At 47.2% G+C, this 21,287-nt stretch overlaps 1 protein-coding gene across 1 annotated transcript in view; it reads right to left on the reverse strand.

The window, feature by feature from the left end:
* CDH1 (cadherin 1) overlaps positions 1 to 4,542 on the reverse strand; it is a 78,478-nt gene extending 73,936 nt beyond the window's left edge. Inside the window, exons 1-2 of the mRNA XM_019935624.3 lie at positions 4,372 to 4,542; positions 3,356 to 3,470 (exon numbers count right to left, since the gene is read on the reverse strand). Coding sequence (XP_019791183.2) covers positions 3,356 to 3,470; positions 4,372 to 4,425 — 169 coding nt within the window. The 5' untranslated portion in view covers positions 4,426 to 4,542. The remainder of the gene's footprint in view (positions 1 to 3,355; positions 3,471 to 4,371) is intronic.
* Positions 4,543 to 21,287: the final 16,745 nt, after the last annotated feature.

The following is a 21,287-nucleotide window of genomic DNA, read 5'->3' on the forward strand; positions in this document are numbered from 1 at the left end:
AGCAACGAAGACCCAACACAGCCATAAATAAATAAATAGATAGATAGATAGATAAAGCCTAGTTTAATGAGGGGGCCTGCATACCGTTTCCATCACCTTTCAGCACATCTTTTAGAAGGAGGAGGAAATGGGTGTATTTAATCCTTACAGCTGGATGCCTGTGAGCAAGGTCAATCCATCAAGCAATCAGAGCTCAAACCCAAAATATAAGCCCTGTTTGCCCAAGGTCAGGTGGAGGAGGAAGCAAAGCAAGGAAATCATCGGTTTGAAAGCCTGCCTGCTTTTTTTCCCACCCCTCAGTCAACTGAAAGCTGAGTGCACAAGTATTATCCTGAGATTGGAAACTGTCTAACAGCCTGGGTTTTTCAAACCAGTTTGTGCTTTAAAAAAAAAAAAAAAAGGAAAATAATCAGAAACTCTAAAGAACCAGTTTACAGTTGTGGTTTTGGTGTCGTTTGTATGTACGTTCTCCATTCTAAAACGTAGAGAGAAATCAAAGGAACACAAAGCTGAGTGAGACTGTGAGGTTGGCCTTCTCACAGGGCGCAGGAACGACCCCAGAAAACCACCCCAAGATCCCCTAAGTTTAATCAAAACCCTATTTGTGACACTCTTCAGCCACCTGTGGACATAACGCAATAGGCTCCTTGTTCTCAGACCCTCATGCAGCAAATTCCCCACAGGGCCAATGTTTAAACCTGGTACTAATGTTGCATGCCTCCATCTTCCTGGACTGTCCAAAGAGAATGAGGTCACCTCCCTAAATCCTGGCTGCCTTTTTCAATCACAAAGCCAGTTCCCTGAGATCGCATGTGTGATTTTACCAGAAGGGCACTTTCATCTGATTCCACATTGGAGTGGTAGGAGACCCCATCGTCCAAAAAGGCCAAAAAAATTACATGTCAGGAAATCTGTTGATTGGGGCTGGGTACGTGGACATAAAGGGAACTGGAACCAGCCACACAAGCAGCTTCCAGAGGGTACTTCTCCCACCAACACGACCAGCTATAGGCCCCTTCCACTTCCCACAAGGTCTGGCCCACCTCCATAACCACCAGCCCCCTCGGGGTCCTGCCCTATCAACACCTCTGCTCTCCAGGGTACACAGGGAGGATGAGGCCTATTTCACGATGGACACAAATTCCCCAAATACCCTCTGTCTTTTTCTTTTCGAGATTATTGAGAAGCGTGAAGAATGGGAGAAAGACCGGCTGTGGCTCCCTGAGCAGATCAAGAAATTGCCTTATGCTTCAGTCTCCTCATCTCAAAACAGAAATAACAATGGTACCCACCCACCCCCCACCCCCCGTCACACAGTTCAATGAGGTAAAATAGGTAAAGCGCTTGTCCCAGAGTCTGGTTCAAAAGCCAATAGGTGGGGCTATTAATAATAATATTTATGTTATTATTAACGTGTAATCATATTATTACTGGTCAGATACAAAAGCTTGGTGGTGGTGGTGATGGGAATAAAAACTAGACTAACCCACCCTTGGTGCTACAAAGATGTCTTGGTGAAGGAAAATAAAGTGACCAACACCTGTGTTGCAACACCTCATACACAGATGCACACACCATTTCTAACCCTTGCCCCGAATTCAAGGTTCAGTCAACTTTGCCTCATCCCAGAAGCCAGTCTTCACTGCCCACTGATACCCATCAGAACACCCCAGGGCACCCACACTCTGCCACCTAAGTGCCCATGTCCCACAATGTTCTCTAAGCGGGTCCTGGGACATTTCTTAGCAACCTGCTGGAGTGTGAAATACCAGGGGCAGGGATGAAGTATCCCTATATCTCCTCAATCACTCCCGGGGGCCCAGCATAGGGCCGGGCAGAACATCAAGCAGAGACTGGCCGAGTGATGGTGGACCCACTGCAAAACCAGGCAGACAACACTTCCTTTCTGACCCAATAGAAAGCTCCACACAACACAGACGTGACTCAGAAAAGCAAATATGTTTAATCAATCAAGCTGTTTAAAAAAAAAAGTCTCCTACTGTTGGAACAACTTTCAAAGTTCAAAAAAATTTCAGACAACAGCATGATTGCTGTAGATTTTCCACATGGCCAAAGACTGGAAGAATAAACAGTGAATTGCCTTAGGGGAATTGTGGGTGATTTCTCATTTCAAAAAGTGTTTCTTTTATTGTTATGATACTTGCCCTATCAACTAAATCAAGAGGGAAGAGAAAGTCCTTTGGTAGGAAATAAGCGCCTGGGAATCAGTGAAACCAGAAGAGAAACCAACATTCCCTTGCTCTCACTCCTGGGCAATAGTGAAGTGAAACAAAGCAAACTCTAGAATCCTGATTATCACAGTGATAAGACCCAGAGGCACACTGTGTCCGTTTTCATTCCCTGAGTCAGAGCTACCAGGTTTTTGAAACACACACACACACACACACACACACACACAAACACACACACCCCATTATTCCTTGGGGGAATGGTACCTGTATCAAAATGTTTTCATCTCTATGAGCAAAAGCCACAGTCTGGTGACTAAGAGAGGGCTCCTCAGTCATCCCAGAGATGTTGCAGAATGGGGCCTAGGAGTCAGGTCCTAGCTCAGATTCTTGCTCTGCTGAACGTGGGGCAAGTGGGCTCCACCCTCCTGAGCCTCACATTTGCTCATCTGTACCACGGGAATTACCACCCACCCCCACCCTCTTCCCACACATCAGGTTTTTGTAGCATGAAATAATAGACTGTCTCAAAGTGGTCAGGATGGGCTTCCCTGGTGGTGCAGTGGCTAAGAATCCACCTGCCAATGCAGGGGGCATGGGTTCGAGCCCTGTTCCAGGAAGATCCCACAGGCCGCGGAGCAACTAAGCCAGTGCACCACAGCTACTGAGCCTGCGCTCTAGAGTCCACGAGCCACAACTACTGAAGCCCACGCACCTAGAGCCCCTACTCTGCAACAAGAGAAGCCAGCACAATGAGATGCCCGCGCACGGCAACAAAGAGTAGCCCCCACTCGCCACAACTAGAGAAGAGCCCTCACGTAGCAATGAAGACCCAATGCAACCAAAACTTTTAAAAAGTAAAAAAATAAGTAGCCCTGAAAAAATTATATATATAAAGTGGTCAGGACAATATGAGACACACTGAAGGCCTCTAATAAGTGCCCCCCATAACTAAGTCAACCATACAAGATAGCCCCCTCAACCCCAACTGCTCTATCTTGGCAAAAGTTTAGATCCCTGTATCTGTGTAAATTACAAAGGGGTGTCACCTGAGCCACGGAAGAAGGGGCTCGCCCAGTCCAGCCCAGGGGTGTGGGAGCGCAATTTCTCGGACCCTTCCCAATCCCACCCCACCCCGCTCAGGGACAACTGCGGCGCGCCCTCACCTCTGCCCAGGACTCGGCCTCTCTCCAAGTGCAGCCGGGGCACGGTGAACGTGTAGCTCTCGGCGCCAAAGCCGGGATTGCAGGGCTCCGGCTCCTGGCAGAGCCACGATGAGACCTGGGGAGGAGAAAGATATGGAACCCGGGTGACTTGAGAGGGTCCCCTCCCGCCCACACCGAAACCAACAGTGCCTCCCCTCCCTTGCTCCCGGCGCCAGGACTGTGGGAGTGGCCCACCCCCATGCCCATCCCCATCCCCCCGGGCAGGCAGCCACGCCAAACTCTTTCATTCGGAAACCTGTGGCCGCCAAGCCCCCAGGACTTCCCAGGAGAGGCGGCTGCTGGGTCACCTTCTCCAGACCTAGCACCCCCTTCCTTCCAGTCTCCTTTTTAATTTCATTGGAGGCATCTTTACGCTTCCAAATTCCACTTTCCCTATACCGGGAGAGCTCCCACTCTTAAGCCCAGTTCCTCAGACCGAGGGGCGTTCCAACCCCTTTTGACCCTACTTTCTTGTCCCGGGGACGTCCCCATACCTATTTACCACCCTTTCTTTACAGGGCAGGTGCCTTCTTTATCTATTGGTTCCCCTTGCCTTACCTCAGAGGTCGTTCCCACTACTCCCGGCTCCCCCCGGACTTGCACCAGGGCTCCCCTATCCCATACCCCGACGCCCACTCTACTCCATGCCCTCCGCTGCCCGCCCTTAGCCCACCCGACTCCCCGGAGGCTGCAGTGAGGCGTGCCCCCCCCCACCTCAGGCATTTGCGGGAGGCAGTAGGCAAAGCCGCGCTCGCCCTTCACCCTCACCCGCTCCCGCTCCCTTCTCCGTGGAATCCAGAGCGCGGCGCAGTTTCCAGGCCATTCAGGCCCTTTGTACCCAAACTTTCTTGGAAGAAGAGGGACTGGGGATGACAGGAGAGAGAAAGGGACGACGAAAGAGAGGAAGGGGCTGGGGGCCGGGGTGCGGTTGGTGGGTCCGGAAGGCGTCTCCTGCAAAGTCAGGGGACCCAACGTACCTGCAGCAGCAGCAGCAGCAGGAGCGCAGAGAGGCTGCGGCACGGAGGGCCCATGGCGGGCCGGGCGGGGGTCGAGTATGGTCCGGCCGAGCTGGGCCGGGCTCGAGTCTGGCAGAACTTCCGCGAATTCACAGGTGCTTTAGGGTTCCGGACGCCACTGAGCTGGGCAGTGCCGCGGGAGCCAGGTGAGCCTCGACGGCCCCGCCTCCGGCACCGCTGATTGGCTGAGGATGCACCTGCCCGGCCGCAGCCAATGACCGGCGCGGAAAGGCCTCGGGCTTCCTCCGCTGGCTTGGGCGGACGCTCCGCCCCCGCTCCCGCCCCCCAGCCTCATGCCGACCCGGTGACCGGATTGTAGAGTCAGAGCAGCGGATAGGGCTCCATGATTCCTATTACCATCAGGTTTGAATACCAGCCTCGCGGTGGCTCACTAACACCTGGGACCAGAAAGGATTTTACTCTTTAACTACTTCTGTCTTTTTAACTTCAGATCTCCATCAGTTCGTGAATCTGCAAATCAATTCACTGGGCGGGACCCCCCCCCCCCCCCCCCCCCCCCCCATTCACAGCTTCAGTTTCTCCACCTTCCAAATGGGAATAATAATCACCGAGCCTCCCTGTGTTGTTGTGAAGTTGTCATACAATTAATAAGACAAATGTTTGCTGCACCACAAAAGCTCGATACAGAGGTGAGGGATAATAATAGTTAACAATAGGTGCTGGGCATTAAAAGTTACTGTGCCAGGCTCTGTGCTAAGCATGACATTAACCATCTCATTTAATCTCATCTCAAAACAACACAAGAGCTGTGTTATTATTCCCATTTGATAGCCAGACAACTGAGGCATAAAGAATTTGAAGCCAGTAGGAAGTGATAGAGGACTGGAACCCACCTCCCTCTGATTCCAGAGCCCCTATTCTATTAACTTCACCTCATGTGGTCCCACAAAATCGCCAGCTGGAGCTGCAGTTTTCAATCTGTCCTTTAATGTTGACTGGAAGAGATCCATTAGAGATCACCCAAACCTTTCATTTGCAAATAACTCTTTCTATGTCCCATGCAATGGACACCATCTTTCCCTTTACCCTTGAATCATGATCAGAACTACAGTACGTGTAAAAAGAAATGGTAATTATGTGATATGATGGGGGTGTTAGCTATGAGTTAGGTATGTGTTAGGTAAGTGTTAGTTACTATGGTAGTAATCATTTTGCAATATATGTAAGTGTATCAAATCAACATTTTGTACACCTTAAACTTACACAATGTTATATGTCAATTGTATCACAATAAAGCTGGAAAAATACAAAAACAAACAAACAAACAAAAGCACTACAGTGTGTGGAGTCAGCCACTCACTAGCTGTGCAACTTTGGGCAAGTCAGTATTTTCATCTGTATAAATGGGTCCTTAGGAGCTAATATAAGAAAATCACTAAGCAGAGTGCTTGTTGCCTGGTAGCAACTGCTCAGTATGTGTTGGGTGTGGAGGTTGTTCTTTGGAACGGACCACCCCCTTTCCCCCTTGCTCATGGGGAAGACCATGTTTACAATATTTCACCCCGAGCTAAAAGTGAATCTGAGCCCATTGAGGCTACTTTCTCAACCCCAGAGGAGAGGCACTGTCTTGAACCAAGACACTGTTTCAGGTCAGTCCAGCCACCCCCCCCCCAACCTGTCCCCTCCATTTTAATGGGTTTCTGAGCACACGCCCAGGCCATTTGGATCTCTGCATCTTGGCGCTCTCTCTGCCTCAACCCACCAGGAGACTTTGAGGGAAAAGGCTCCAGTATTTCCTTTCCCACTGAGGCTCCTGCAGGACAGTGCATTAAGCAAGAAAATGGAAATACAGAAAGAGGCGTTTCCCCCATGGGGCGGCTTGTCCGTTTATTTTTTTTCCCCTCAGTTATGTAAAAATTCATGTTTTATACCATCACTCAGCCCAGGGAGACTTTAGGGCTTTGCTTTCCTCCTCCCACAAAGCCCTGGCCTTGTAACTCCACGGCAGCTCTCATCGACTCCTCCATTACACTCTGATAATTCAATAAAAAGCACCTTAGAAAACAGTTAGGGGCAGTGAGGACAGGTCAGGCATGAGCTCGCTTCAGACTTCTCGGCAAGCCCTTCTCCAAGCTCCAGGGAGCGGGCCAGGAAGGGCTGCCTGCCCTCAGCGGTCCAGGGTGAGCCAGGGTGAACGGAGGATGCGCAGGGGTTTCCTGTGGAGACAGGGCATTGTGTGGCCCTCAGTGAACTGCCTCAATTTCCTCTTCCATCAAAAAAGGATACCTCATTGTGAGGATCAAATGAGCAGGTGAAGGTGAGCCTCTGCTGCCTGATCTCAGGCTGATGGAGGGTTAAAATTCCTGCTCTGCCACTATCTGGGTAGCATGTCCAGTCTCAGTTTCCTCATCCATAAAATGAAGATGTTGGCAGCACTTAATTCACAAGGCTCGTATAAGCGCTCCGTGAAGTTAGCTATTAGCACTCTAGGCTCAATACCTTCCCCTTCCAGTTCCAGGCAAAACTGTGAGCCCCCATGGAGCCTCCCCACCCCCAGGCTCTCCTTTTCCCAGCCCTGCAGTTAAAGTCTCTTAGGCTATCTCTGGCCTCTGCTTGGAAAAACTCTTTCATGGGGGCTGTTTAGTCTTTGAGACCTTCCCAAGGTCATTTGCATTTTAAAGAGAGCTCTGGGGTATAATTCTTTCAAAGGAAGGAAATCTTTGGAACCAGTAAACTCCGCCCAGGGTTCTTAACCTGGTGTCTACGGATGGGCTTCATGGCGTGAGTGGTCGTGAAACTCCTGAGATTGTTAGCAAACCTGTTGGTGCAGGTGGTAAGGTCCATTGCTTTCATTAACTTCTCAACTCGGGGAAAGAAAAATCAAAATCTTGGAAGTTGAGTTCTCTCTGAGGGCCAGTCCAGTGTTAATGGTAGAATTTCAGGCATTAACCAGGGAAAGAAATGTTGACCGGAGGCCTTGCGGGTACCATTCTAGGTGGATGACAGACCCTACTACCGCTGGTGCTAACCGGGCTTCCGTCATTGGCATGACCAACACCAGATTTCCTTATTGCCTGCAGGGTGTGTCTCTGACGACTTTCATTTCCTGGGTGTCCTGGCAACTGGTCAGCTTGGAGGCTAAAGATTAACTCCCCAGGCGGTCCTGCTCCTTTCATCTTCTGGCAAAGGGGTGGTATAATAAAGGCACTCAGACTGGGAGGGGCACCTCTACCCCAGCCTCAGCCAAGAGGAGCCCAACCCCCTAGCCTGCTGGGGAGGAATCCCAGGGAAAGTGGAATTGCTGGGGATTGCAGCCAGATCAGACTCCCCATTGTGTGGGGAGAGAAGGCTCCATTCTAGCTGCTCCTGGGGGCTCCTGACACCTCTGCTGGGCCGGGCTGCCTGCCAGCACGCCGGGGAGGGAACTGGATATCCCACTTCAGCCTCCTGTTAAAATGTGGTAACTGATAGGGGTACCGCCCTTTGCAGCTCAGCCACTCACGTCTGCAACAAACATTTTTATTTCAAACACAAGGAAAAATAGTATAATGCACACCATGAATAGTTATAATGAAACACCGTGTATCTATCATCTAGTGCCAACAATTATTTTTTGCAATTTGTATAATTTTGTAACATGTGAACGTTATACCAAATCTTGTTTCATATTTTCATCCCTGAGTTTAAAAAAAAAAAAAACTAAGACTATTTTTTAAAAAGTAGTTTTAGGTTCGCAGCAAATTTGAGTAGGAGGTACAGAGATTTCCTAAATACCCTCTCCCCAACACATACATAGCCACCCCATCAACATCCCCCGCTAGAGCAGTACATTTGTTACAACTGATGAACCTACACTGACACATCATAATCACCCAAAGTCCATAGCTGACATTATGGTTCACTCTGGGTGTCATATGTTCTATGGGTTTGGACAAATGCATAATGATGTGAATCCGCCATTGTAGTACCATACAGAGTCTTTTCACTGCCCTAAAATCCACTGTGCCCTGCCTGCCTATTCATCCCTCCCTCCCCCCAAACTCCTGTCAACCACTGATCTTTTTACTGTCTCCCAAGTTTTGCCTTTTCCAGAATGTCATGTAGTTGGAATCACATTACATGACATTCTGGAAAAGGCAAAACTTTTGGTATGCCTTTTGCAGGTATGTAGACTTTCAGATTGGCTTCTTTTACTTAGTGATATGCATTGAAGGTTGTTCCATGTCTTTTCATGACTTGATAGCTCATTTCTTCTTAGCGTTGAATAATATTCCATTGTCAGGATGTACCACAATTTATTTATCCATTCACCTACTGAAGGACATCTTGGTTGCTTCCAAGTTTTGGCAATTATGAATAAAGCTGCTATAAACATCCATGTGCAGTTTTTTGTGTGGATGTAAGTTTTCAACTCCTTTGGGTAAATACCAAGGAGCATGGTTGCTGATTGTATGGTAAGTATACGTTGAGTTTTGTAAGAAATTGCCAAACTGGCTTCCGAAGTGGCTGCACCATTTTGCATCCCCACTAGCAGTGAATGAGAGTTCCTGTTGCTCCACATCTTCTCTGGCATTTGGTGGTATTAGCGTTCCATTTTGGGCATTCCAATACATATGTACACTTGCATTTTTATTTTTGCAGACCATTTTAAAGCAAATCCCAGATAACGTAATTTCCCCTGTAAATATGTCAGTCTGCATCTCTGAGAACATGACCATCATCCAATTAAGTAATAACGCCTAATAAAATTCACAATTCCTCAATATTATCTAATGGCTAAAAAATGTCCTTTTAACAATTTGTTTGTATCAGGATTCAAGCACGAGTCCCATTTTGCATTGGGCTATATGTCCCTTGAGTCTCTTTATATTTGTAAAAGTCGCCCCATCCTTTTTTGTCCGGCTTTTTTTTTTTTTTTTTTTTTTTTTTTTTTTTACTTTTTGGCTGTGCTGCGCAGCGTGCAGAATCTTAGTTCCCCAAGCAGGGATGGACTCTGTGTCCCCTGTGGTGGAATTGTAGTGTCTTCCACTGGACCGCCAAGGAAGACCCTTGTCCAGCTTTTCTGAAGTATAATTGACTGCACATGTTTAAGTACACAGTTTGATGTTTTGGCATATGCAAATACTGTGAAGCCATCAGCACAATCAAGAAAATGAACAGATCCCTTTTGTTTGTTTCTGTTTTGATATAATTCCAGATTTACAGAGTTTGTTTGTTTTTAAGGGGCATTTATTTTTTAAGATACCCGGTCATTTGTCCTGTTGGATATCTTGCATTTTGTATATTGATCACATGCATCCTCATGGTGTCACTTACCATGTCCCTCTCTCCCATATGTCATGTAAACTAGATCTAGAGGTTTGATTTGATTCAAATTCAATTTTTTTTACGCAAAAATATTTCATAACTGGTACTGAGTACTTCCTATAGCATCATATCAGGAAGCAAGAAATTGCCTGGCTGACTCACTTTTAGAATACTAAGATTCAGTTGGTGTCAGCTGATCTTTCCAGTATCAAGTTCTCCATCAACCTTTCACCTTGTGGTTTTAGAATCATGGCTGATGGCTGTCCAGATCCATTATCTCATCAGGGAAACAACAAACATTTATTAAGCACCCCCATGTGCCAGGTACTCTGCTCAACAATGGGGACACAGAAATAAACAAAATATGATTCCTGCCCTTAAGAAGCTCATACGGTAGTGAGGGATGCAGACAGGTAAACATTCATCCACTTATTTATTAAGTATTTACTGAATGCTAACTAGGACCAGGCATCGCGCTAAATACCAGTAATTACAATACAGTGTGTGATAAAAGTGATAGCTACCACTTATTGGAGCTCACGATACTCTAAGCAGTATCGGTCTTTGTACAGCACTTTGGGTGCTCTCACTACATCCATTTTTTTTTTTTTTTTTTTTTTGCGGTACGCGGGCCTCTCACTGCTGTGGCCTCTCCCCCCGCGGAGCACAGGCTCCGGTCGCGCAGGCCCAGCGGCCATGGCTCACGGGCCCAGCCACTCCGCAGCACGTGGGATCCTCCCAGACCGGGGCACGAACCCGCGTCCCCTGCATCGGCAGGCAGACTCTCAACCACTGCGCCACCAGGGAAGCCCTCACTACATCCATTTTACAGATCTAGAAGCAGAGGCTCGAGAGGTAAAGAGATTTTGCCCAAGGTGACATATTAAGTGACAGAGCTGGAATTTGATGGGTTCAAAGCCTCTTCATCTCCATGCTATACTGCTGAGATCAGGACAGTCTTTTATTTCCAGGTGCCATTTGAAATGAGAGGCAAACCTTGCTTAATTTAGCAAGAAATGGTCTGTCGAGTTGAACTGAAATTCCAGACCCTGGGATAGCCAAGAGAAGATGGCAAGAGCATAGCCTGAACTACTGGTTTTTCAGCCAGGCTGGAGCTTCCAGTACATGAGGGGTAGGTTGGGGGTAATGATGAGAGTTGGAACCAGAGGGCTGGGTCCTGGGTCGAATCATTTGGTCCTCCAACTTGCCCACAGAGCAAAAGGTATTCTCCCCATTTTGCAGAGGAGGTGACTGATGCTCAGAAAGATGAACAGCCAGGTCATGGCAGGGGCAGGCTTGAGACCGGTGCTCTGGCTCCAAGACCAGTATGGCAAAATGGTTCCCAGCACAGATGTTAGTGCCTCGCTGCCTGGGTCTGAATCCTGCTCTTCTACCTGCTAGTTCTAAGCCTTTGAATGAGTCACTTTAAAGCACCTTTGGACCTCAATTTCCTCATCTGTATAAATGGGGATAATAATAGCACCTACCTTGTTGGGTAGCTGTGGAAATTACGTGAAATAACCTAAGTAAATGTGGCAGACTAGAAGTCCTAAATAAACATTAACTATTATTATTTCCACATTCCATGATGCTCAGGCGCTGGGGTTTTCACTGAGAGGAATCCCTGAGTCCCTGAGTGCATGAGCAGCAGGATTCCTCCAACCTAACTCTCACTCTCTCCTAGACTCACTGAAAGAGAGGGAGCCCGCTGCCATGGGGCTCCATGGCTGGCTGGGTGCCCTCTCTTGGCACAGATACTTTTGTACCTGGTGTCTCAAGATAAGGTGCTACAGAATAGCTACAGAATACAGAACCTCAAGATAAGGTTCCACAGACCTGTGCTTCCTGCCTCCCAACTTTGAGCAGAGAAGGCCTCATCCCTCCTCTCAGAACCAAGGACCTGTCCACGTGGTGGGATGGAGAGAGAAAGCTCTTTCTAGTCTTGCGTCCAGGTTGGACAAGACCAACCCTCTCCAGGGTCAGCAGCCAATGAAATCACTCTGTGCCAAATTCAGCCTGGCCCCAAGTCAAAGAAATTTAGTGACAAACAACTTATTTATTTATGTACCAAATTCCAGGGGCTAGCTAGAACACAGTGTAGGGAACTGACCTTGTCACTTGAAGCAAAATCTCTTTCTTTCCCTAAGTCTCAGTCTCTTATCTGTAAAATGACTCAGCTGGCCTGTAAGGATCCTTTATTTTTCTTCTGCCTCTAAAAACTATGACTTTGAACGTCTTGAGATTGAGTCAGTGAGCACTGTGTGTGTGTGTGTGTGTGTGTGTGTGTGTACACGTGTGTGCTCACCTACTTGTGGGTTCATGAAAGGGGTGCATCTTGGTCTTTCTAGTCCCAGCAGTTCTCAGCGAGAGTCCAAGTTTTACAGGAAGGGAACGTGAAGCTGACCAGTCTCAAGCCAGACTGTGGCAGTCGGAGAGAGAGAGCTTCCTGTAGGGGTGGAGACCAGCAGAGCAATAAAACCTGGGCAAAGAGCAAGGTTTCCACTGTAGGCCTAGGAGAAAACTCCAGAGTCCAGACTCAGGATGGGGCTGCCCATAATTTTCTAGAGAGACTCTCCAACTTTTCAGGCAGCATTCATTCACTCATTCATCTATCCATTCATTCATTTGATTAAACAATCACTGGGCCCCCAGCTGTGCCTAGTGCTTTGCTGGTGAGGGAGGTGCCTCCCTGCCCTCACAGGGCTTTCAGTCTGGTGCCATAAACAGACAAGGGAACCAGGTATTTATAATCCAGGGCAATAAGCAAGGATGATACTAATATTTAACAATAGGTAAAGCATGGGCACCAGGCCAATCAAAATGAACACCAGCCATTAACACCAGGGTAGGGTCCCCAGGCCTCCTGCTGTGTGCCAGGCTTTATCCTCTTGGTTGTTGGGTGGTGGGGAGGTGTGGGCATGTGGGAGGGGCTGGGGGTTTGGGGGGCACTTGAGGGACTCAGGGAAGCAGCTGATTACCGACTGATATGGAAAAACTTCAGTACTGTATTTTAGCCAACAGAATAGCCATATCAGTGACCAGGGCTGGAGGACAGCCCTGGTGATAATGATTCAAGATTAACAAGGCCCATGATGGGAAGGCACAAGGGACTCAGGGAAGGCTTTGTGGGGAAGTGACATCTAAGTTGAGTTAGCCAGAGCGTTCCTGGCAGAACCTGGGCAAAAGTATTTTCCCAGTGGGAGGAGGGCTCAGTATTTTCAGGCGGTTCAGTCTAGCTGGAGGAGAAAGAGGCGGGAGATTAGACCCAACAGGCAGGTAAGGAGAGTGTGTGCTGTAGGGTTGGGGGAGGGGGCTGTGTTAATCATGCTCAGTGGCTTGGACTGTGTCTCCAGAGCAATCGGGAGCCACCGCAGGGTTTTAATTAAGATCAGGGGGGCTTCCCTGGTGGCGCAGTAGTTGAGAGTCTGCCTGCCGATGCAGGGGACATGGGTTCATGCCCCGGTCCGGGAAGATCCCACATGCTGTGGAGCAGCTAGGCCCGTGAGCCATGGCCACTGAGACTGCGCGTCCGGAGCCTGTGCTCTGCAACGGGAGAGGCCACAACAGTGAGAGGCCCGCATACCGCAAAAAAAAAAAACAAAAAAAAAACTCAGGGGAGTCACCTGATCCAGTCTGCAAATCCCCCAAGTGACACCAAGGAATCCATTTTTCCAAAGACAAGAACCAAGGCTCAGGGAGGTTAAACACCTATCAGATGTCATGCCGCAGGCTGGACATGGCATAAAAGCAACTGCTCACTTCTGGATCCCCTTCTCTACTGAATACCATGTGCATCAGAGGCTGCCCCTTTGTGTATGGAGCTTTAGAGTTCATAAAGCACTTTACAGTTTACAGAGCACTTTCCCATCCATGCTCATTTGATTTCCCACCACAGCACTGTATTACAGTGATACCATTCCCATTTCACAGTTGAAAGGACTGAAATACAGGGAGGTTTCAATATGTAATAAATAGTGAAATTTTGACTCAAACCTAAACATTGAGACTCCTTGTCCAGTGATCTTTCCCCTCCACCATGCTGTGTCTTGGCATTTGTATTGATCACTTTGGGTTATAAATGCCAGAAACATAAGTGCCTGAGCAGAAAAAAGGAATTTGGGAGCTCATATACTAAAAAGTCCATGATGGATGGACTTCAGGCATGGATGGCTCCAGGTGGTCAAATTACGTCATCACAGATCTGTCTTGCTCTGTCTTTGCTTTCATCTATGTTGATTTTCTTCTTGGATTCTCTTATCAAGGCAGAGACAGGCTGCCAATCTACCACTTTAGCAATCCCAGCCACAAAGTACCATACTTTTCCAATAGGTACAGCAAAAGCCTCAGGTTTCACCTTTATGCCTTGACTTGGCTCATGTGCAGACATGAACCAATCCTGTGGCCAGAGAGATGGCTAGGTGACTCTGATTGGCCAAGACTAGGTCATGTGTCCAGCCCTGGAGTGATGCAAGAGGAGTCAGCCTTCTGGGACCACAAGGACTAAGAATAGGGGAGGTGTGGTCCCCTAAAGAAAAACGATGGTGCTGTCACCTAGAGAAGAGCAAAGAGATACTGGGCACATAAAAACTAACATTCAAGCTACATCATGATCCCTCAGCATCAGGAGGAGGCTACTCACCTAGGGGAGGGTGGTCTTCTCTGACCAAGGAGCTCAGCATGGTGGCAGGCATGGTCTGTCTGGAGCCTGCTCCTTGGGGCAGGAACCCTGCTCCTCTGCAGAGCTCTACCTTTCAAGAGCCAGCCAGCGAGCTCCAGTGCAGCTCGGAGCCCCCAAAGCCACTTCCCTTCTTCTTAATGCCAAGTTTTGGTCTGTGCCTCCTGGGGCTGGGGTTGGAGGCTGGGTTCTCTGCAGATGTTCCTCTTAGTAGACAGAACTTAGTCATGGTGTGACCTAAAATTTTAAAAAAGAATAAAAATAAAATTTAAAAAGCCAAGAGCCCAAAATATCCTGGCTATGGATAGATACTGGGGCCAAGTTTGCAATAAATTCTCCCCACTGTGAGCCTCTCTTTCCCCCATCCCATCCCTGGTGAGACTTGTTGCTGGGCTGTGGTTTACACTGCAAAACCACCCTAAAGGCAGAATTGGGTAGTGCTTAAGAATACAGACTCTGAAAAAAAAACAAAACCAAAAAGAATACAGACTCTGGAGGCAGGCTGTTTGTTTGGGCTCAAATCTCAGCTCAGCCACTTACCAGCTATATGCAAGTCACTGACCCTGTGCCTCAGCTTCCCCACCTATTAAATGGGTTTAATGATGTTAATAGTAGAAACTCCCATGTAGGGTTGTCTAGGAATCAAGTGAGCTAGTACATGTTCAGACCAGTGTCTGGCACGGAATAAGCAATATATATAAGGCGTGGCTATTATGTGCCATATCAGCTGCTTTTTATTCCTCTGAGGAGACAGGCCCCTGGAGGACAGGGCCTGGTCCGTCTTGTTTGTCACTATATTCCTGGAGCTTAGCATGGGGCCTGGAACAGAGCAGGCCAAGGTAAATATCTACTGAATGAATGAATGATTGAATGGCTAGTGCCATGGGAGCCAGCAGTACTGGACTCTAGGCTGGCTGTGTGACCTTAGGCAGTTGGCTTTCCCTCTCTTAGCCTCAGTCTCAGCCTCTGTAAAATAAATCAGATCAGTCAATGTTACTCAGGCTTTTCCAATCAGGCCCCCATTTACATCGTGCTAGGACACACACACACTGAAATTGAACTTTCACAAGACAACACTTACTTTCCTATGTGCAATATACTCCGATATATTCTGTTTTCTTGTGTTCTACTCTATTTCACTCTTTTTCATTTTTTAAAAATGCAATCCTGGGGCTTCCCTGGTGGCGCGGTGGTTGAGAGTCCGCCTGCCGATGCAGGGGACACGGGTTCGAGCCCTGGTCTGGGAGGATCCCACATGCCGTGGAGCGGCTAAACGTGCGGGCCACAACTACTGAGCCTGTGCTCTGGAGCCCATGAGACACAGCTACTGAAGCCCATCGCCTAGAGCCCGCGCACCGCAACGAAGAGTAGCCCCCGCTCGCCTCAACTAGAGGAAGCCCGCGCGCAGCAACGAAGACCTAACGCAGCCAAAAATAATAAATAAATAAATTAACATTAAAAAAAAAATGCAATCCTTACCCAGTGAATAGATTTGAAGCCTCACTAACTTCTGGAGACCTGCAGTTAAAACACTGAACTAGGGGCTTCCCTGGTGGTGCAGTGGTTGAGAGTCCGCCTGCCGATGCAGGGGACACGGGTTCGTGTCCCGGTCCGGGAAGATCCCACATGCCACGGAGCGGCTGGGCCCATGAGCCATGGCCGCTAGGCCTGCGCATACGGAGCCTGTGCTCCACAACCAGAGAGGCCACAACAGTGAGAGGCCCCCGTATCACAAACAAACAAACAAAAAGTCACTGAACTAGATAAAAGGCAAGGTCCTTTCTGACCCAGACACTGATGATGTTATAAATCTTGCCTAAGAAGCATTATTTGATTTTGTGTGATGGTTAAGAGCTTGGGCCCTGGCGGGAGAGGACTGGGTTCAAGTCCTACGGATACTGGCCTGTGCTGATCTTGGTAAGTTATATAACCTCTGGGTGCCTAGGTTTCTTCCTTAATGCAATGGAGGTAACAATGATTCTTTCCTCTTAGGAGTGGTGTGAGGAATGAACTGATAAATGAACTGAAACCTGCAAAGCACTAAATACTTCTAAGTGCTCCATGAAGAACTTTTAAAAAACATTATTGTTATTTGAAAGAACATATATAACACTTTGTGGGTAGCCTGGCAGGGAGTCAGAGCTCAATAGATGTTTGTGTATTTTTTGGAGATTATCAGAGCATTCCTCTACCTCTCCGGGGAAAGAAACTGAGTTTCCAGGAGGGAAAGGTACTTGCCCAAGGTCACCAGCAAGTCAGAGACAGAGCTTCAGGCATCAGGCCTCAGATTTTAAGAAGGTTCTATAACTTGCTGATTCAGGGAATGCAAGGGAAACCCCCTTTCCTCATGTCACGGCCCAGAATTCACTGATCTCAAGCCCTCTTTCTTTTTCTTTGTTTGAACCTTTTCCCCCCATTTTTAAACACTGAGGTATGCTTTACATATAGTAAAATTCACCCCTTTTGGTGTGCAGTTCTGTGAATTTTAATAGACACAAACAGTTATCGACCCCTATACTCAACATATAGGACAGTTTCCATCATGCCAAAAAATTCCCCTGTGCCCTTTGAGGACAAAATCTCCACCCACCCCTAGTACCTGGCAACCACTGAGATCTTTTCTGTCCCTATAGTTTTGCCTTTTCCAGAAATACTTTTGAGATTCATCTACTGAATATGTTGTTTTGTATATACCTTTTTGCTTAGCAGTATTCCATTGTATGGATACCACAAATTGTTTATCCATTTACCAGTTAATGGGCATTTGGGCTGTTTCCAGTTTCGGGTTATTATAAATAAAACTGCTAGAAACATTCATGTGTCTTTATGTGGACATACGTCTTCATTTTTCTTGGGTAAATACCTATGAGAAGAATTGCTGAATCACATGGTTAGCATATGTTTAACTTTCTAAGAAGCTGCCAAACTGTTTTTCCAAAGTGACTATGCCACGCTGTCACACCGTCAGTGTACGCGAGTTCTAGGTGCTCCGTATCTGCTCCAGCAGGCGGTGTGGGCAAGCTTTTAAATTTTAGCCATTGTGACAGTTGTGCAACCATCTTATTGTGGTTTTCATTTGTACTTACTTAATGAGTGATGTTGAGCACCATGTATCTTCCCTCTTTCTTTAAAAAAATTATACAATGGGCTTCCCTGGTAGCCCAGTGGTTGAGAATCTGCCTACCAATGCAGGGGACACGGGTTCGAGCCCTGGTCTGGGAAGATCCCACATGCCGCGGAGCAACTGGGCCCGTGAGCCACAATTACTGAGCCTGCGCGTCTGGAGCCTGTGCTCCGCAACAAGAGAGGCCGCAATAGTGAGAGGCCTGTGCACCGCGATGAAGAGTGGCCCCCGCTTGCCGCAACTAGAGAAAGCCCTCGCGCAGAAACGAAGACCCAACACAGCCAAAAATAAATAAATAAATAAAAACTATACAAGTAGTAAATAGCCACAGTAGAAAAAATTAATGCAGAGATAAGCAAAAAGAAGAAAAATTAAAATAAAGATCACCTGTTACCCTAGAGTTCATCATAGCTGACATTTTGAGCTATGTCCAACCTCTGTCTCTTCAGACAAACATATAACTGAATTTTATTTATTTATCTGAGAACGTAATACATGCACCTGGTACAAAGTTTGAAAGGAATGAAAGGATAAGTATTGAGAAATAAGCCTCCCATTCATTCGGTTGCTGAAGTTAAAAAGTCTAACTTAACGTAGGATAGCAGAGAACGTGCATTAACCGCATTCCTTTGATGTGTTGGTGAGAGTGTAAACACGTACGAGCCCAGTAACACTGAGCACTCAAAAACCCCAGGCCACAGAGAGTCCATTCCTCAGCCCTTAACCAGAGGAAACAGCAGAAACATGCGCAGCAGGATACCCGTACAAGAATATTCATAGATGCATCCTTCAAAATAGCAAAAATCTGGAAAAAATCCAGATGTCCATTGACAGGATAATGGATTTTTAAAATGCAATATATTCATACAACGGATGAATACATAGCAATGAAAAAAATGAATGGACTGCAGCTATGCACAGCAGCATGAATGAATCTTCATAATATGATGCTGAATGGAAAAACTACTTCCAAAAGGTTCCATACAGCATGATACTCTTTTTATAAAGATTAGAAACAACTACAAGTACACAATATATTATTTGAACTGTAAGTATATATGTATCAACTATACAAAAGGAGCAAGGGAAGGAAAAGCACAAACATCAGAAGACTGGTTACCTTTTGGGGATGTAGGGGCTTGGGATAGAAAAGGATCCTATGGGTACTGTTGTTCTATCCCTTGGGTTGGGTAGAGAGTTAAAAAAAACTAATCAGTGAATCAAACTGAAAACTGGGTAGGCACAGACCAATGATACAAGTGTATCATTAATCAACGGATTATGATTCATCTAATTCTGAGCACATGAGGTGCATTAAAAATTAAAAAGCAAGTCTTCCTCTCTGGTCCCCCAGGCACTCTGTTCCCCTCCCTAAAGGCAACTACTGTTACCACTCTCTGTGTTTCCTTCAGGAAGAAACTACTTTACCTATTCTATTGAGTAACCTGTGTTTTTACTCAACAGCAGTTCATGGACAACCTACCACATCAATAGATTCCCAATAGCATTTTAATGGCTGTATAATTTTCCACTATTTAGATGTCCATATTTTATTTTATTTTATTTTTATGTTTTTATTTTTTTAATTTATTTATTTTATTTATTTATTTTTGACTGTGTTGGGTCTTTGTTGCTGCGCATGGGCTTTCTCTAGTTGCGGTGAGTGGGGGCTACTTTTCGCTGGGATGAGCAGGCTTCCCATTGCAGTGGTTTCCCTTCTTGCGGAGCACGGGCTCTAGGCGCACGGGCTTCAGTAGTTGTGGCTTGTGGGCTCTAGAGCACAGGCTCAGTAGTTGTGGGCACATGGGCTTAGTTGCATGTGGGATCTTCCCGGGCCAGGGCTCAAACCCGTGTGCCCTGCATTGGCAGGCGGATTCTTAACCACTGTGCCACCAGGGGAGCCCTAGATGCCTATATTTTATTAAACGAATTCCCTTTTTGATGGACCTGGGTTTTTTTCCCCCAGTGTTTTTTCTCATAAACAATGTTATGAGGAACTCCTTTATATACACGCCTTTGATGAATTGTATGGAGAGGTCTTTAGGATAAATTTCTCCAAGTAGAGTTACTGAGTCAAAGATTATGTGCATATTTCAGGGTTTTGAGCCATATATTGTGCCCACCAGCAAGGAGAGAGGGGACTGTCTTTGAGAAGTCTGGCAGCTGGCCTGGTGCTGTGAGGTCTTTTGTTACTAAAGCTACCCCAGAGGTTATTCAGCAGCAAAGCACTGTTAACCATTCCCAGGACCTCCCTGTGGGACAGCAGGAAATGGGGTGGCTCCTCGGGCAGAGGAGAACAACAAGTCTTTATCAAAATGCTATTCACCAAGAACGCGTTATTAGCACAGATCTTGGTCTTGCATTTGGGCAACTTTATCAAAATGCTATTCACCAAGAACGCGTTATTAGCACAGATCTTGGTCTTGCATTTGGGCAACTCCCTGCAGACGCGTGGAACTATGTCTCCTGAGGGAAGATGAGCAGGAGTTCAGGGTGTGCCGGACTTCTTAGCATCGGACCCCACTTCTGTTCACTAAATTATACAAGTAATAGTGTGCAATGGGGAAGAGTTGGCACTAGAGCCAGATGGCCTGGATTAAAACCCTTGTTACTCTGCTTCCTAGCTGCGTGACTTAGTTTGCCCTTCCATAAAATGGGGCTAATGAGGGGCTTCCCTGGTGGTGCAGTGGTTAAGAATCCACCTGCCAATGCAAGGGACACGTGTTCAATCCCTGGTCCGGGAAGATCCCACATGCCACGGAGCAACTAAGTCCGTGAGCCACAACTACTGAGCCTGCGTTCTAGAGCCTGCGTGCCACAACTACTGAGCCCACGTGCCACAACAACTGAAGCCCAAGCGCCGAGAGCCGGTGCTCCACAACAAGAGAAGCCACCACAATGAGAAGCCCGTGCACCGCAACAAAGAGTAGCCCGTTTGCCGCAACTAGAGAAGAAGCCCGCGTGCAGCAATGAAGACCCAACGCAGCCAAAAATAAATATATTAAAAATTAAAAAAAATTTTTAAATGGGGCTAATGCTACTTAGCTCATGTTTTTTGGGCACATAAATGAATTAGCATACATAAAGTGCTCAAAACACACTTGGCATGCTGAAAGTGCTCTATAATTATGAACTGGGCTAGATTCACAGCCCCTGCCCTCAAGGTAACCTCAGACTGGTGGGGGACATGGAAGCATTTACAATTCAGGGCAATGAATACATTAAGGCAGGTGCTAAGGAAACTCATAGGAGGGATGCCAAATTTGGAAGGCTTCCTGGAAGAAGTGGCATCAGGGCAGGAACCAAGTCACTTGCAGGATAAAGGAGAGGCAAAGCGGCCAGCCATGAACTCCCTTTACTGGAAAGGTGAAAATGGGATTCAGAGAAGGTTTTCAGTCTTGGATTTCAATTCAGCAACTTCTCAGCACCAGCCTGGGTCCCAGGTACTGTGCTCAGTGCCAGGGATGAGTGTGGGCTGGAGATAATTAGGCAGAGGCCCTCAGTAAGCTTACGATCTAACTCGGAAGAGGAACATGAAGTCTAGCCTAAGAGCTAGACTCCAATGAAATCTACTAGAGGAAGGAACACGATGTCAAGGGAGCAACTAATTCTGAGGCTCCAGGATTGTGAAAGGCTTTGCGGAGGAAATGCTTGTAAGAACTGATCAGATTTGGGGAGGGATGGGGAAGAAGTAAGGCACCCCCCATAGGGGGAAGAAGCACAAGCGAAGGTGAGGCAACAGGAGAGCCTATGTCCTAAAAAAGATACAGCGTGGATTGTGGGGCCTGGATCAAGGGAGAGGTGAGGGGT

The sequence above is a fragment of the Tursiops truncatus genome, chromosome 19 (genome assembly GCF_011762595.2).
Source record: "Tursiops truncatus isolate mTurTru1 chromosome 19, mTurTru1.mat.Y, whole genome shotgun sequence".
In the NCBI taxonomy this organism is placed as follows: domain Eukaryota; kingdom Metazoa; phylum Chordata; class Mammalia; order Artiodactyla; family Delphinidae; genus Tursiops; species Tursiops truncatus.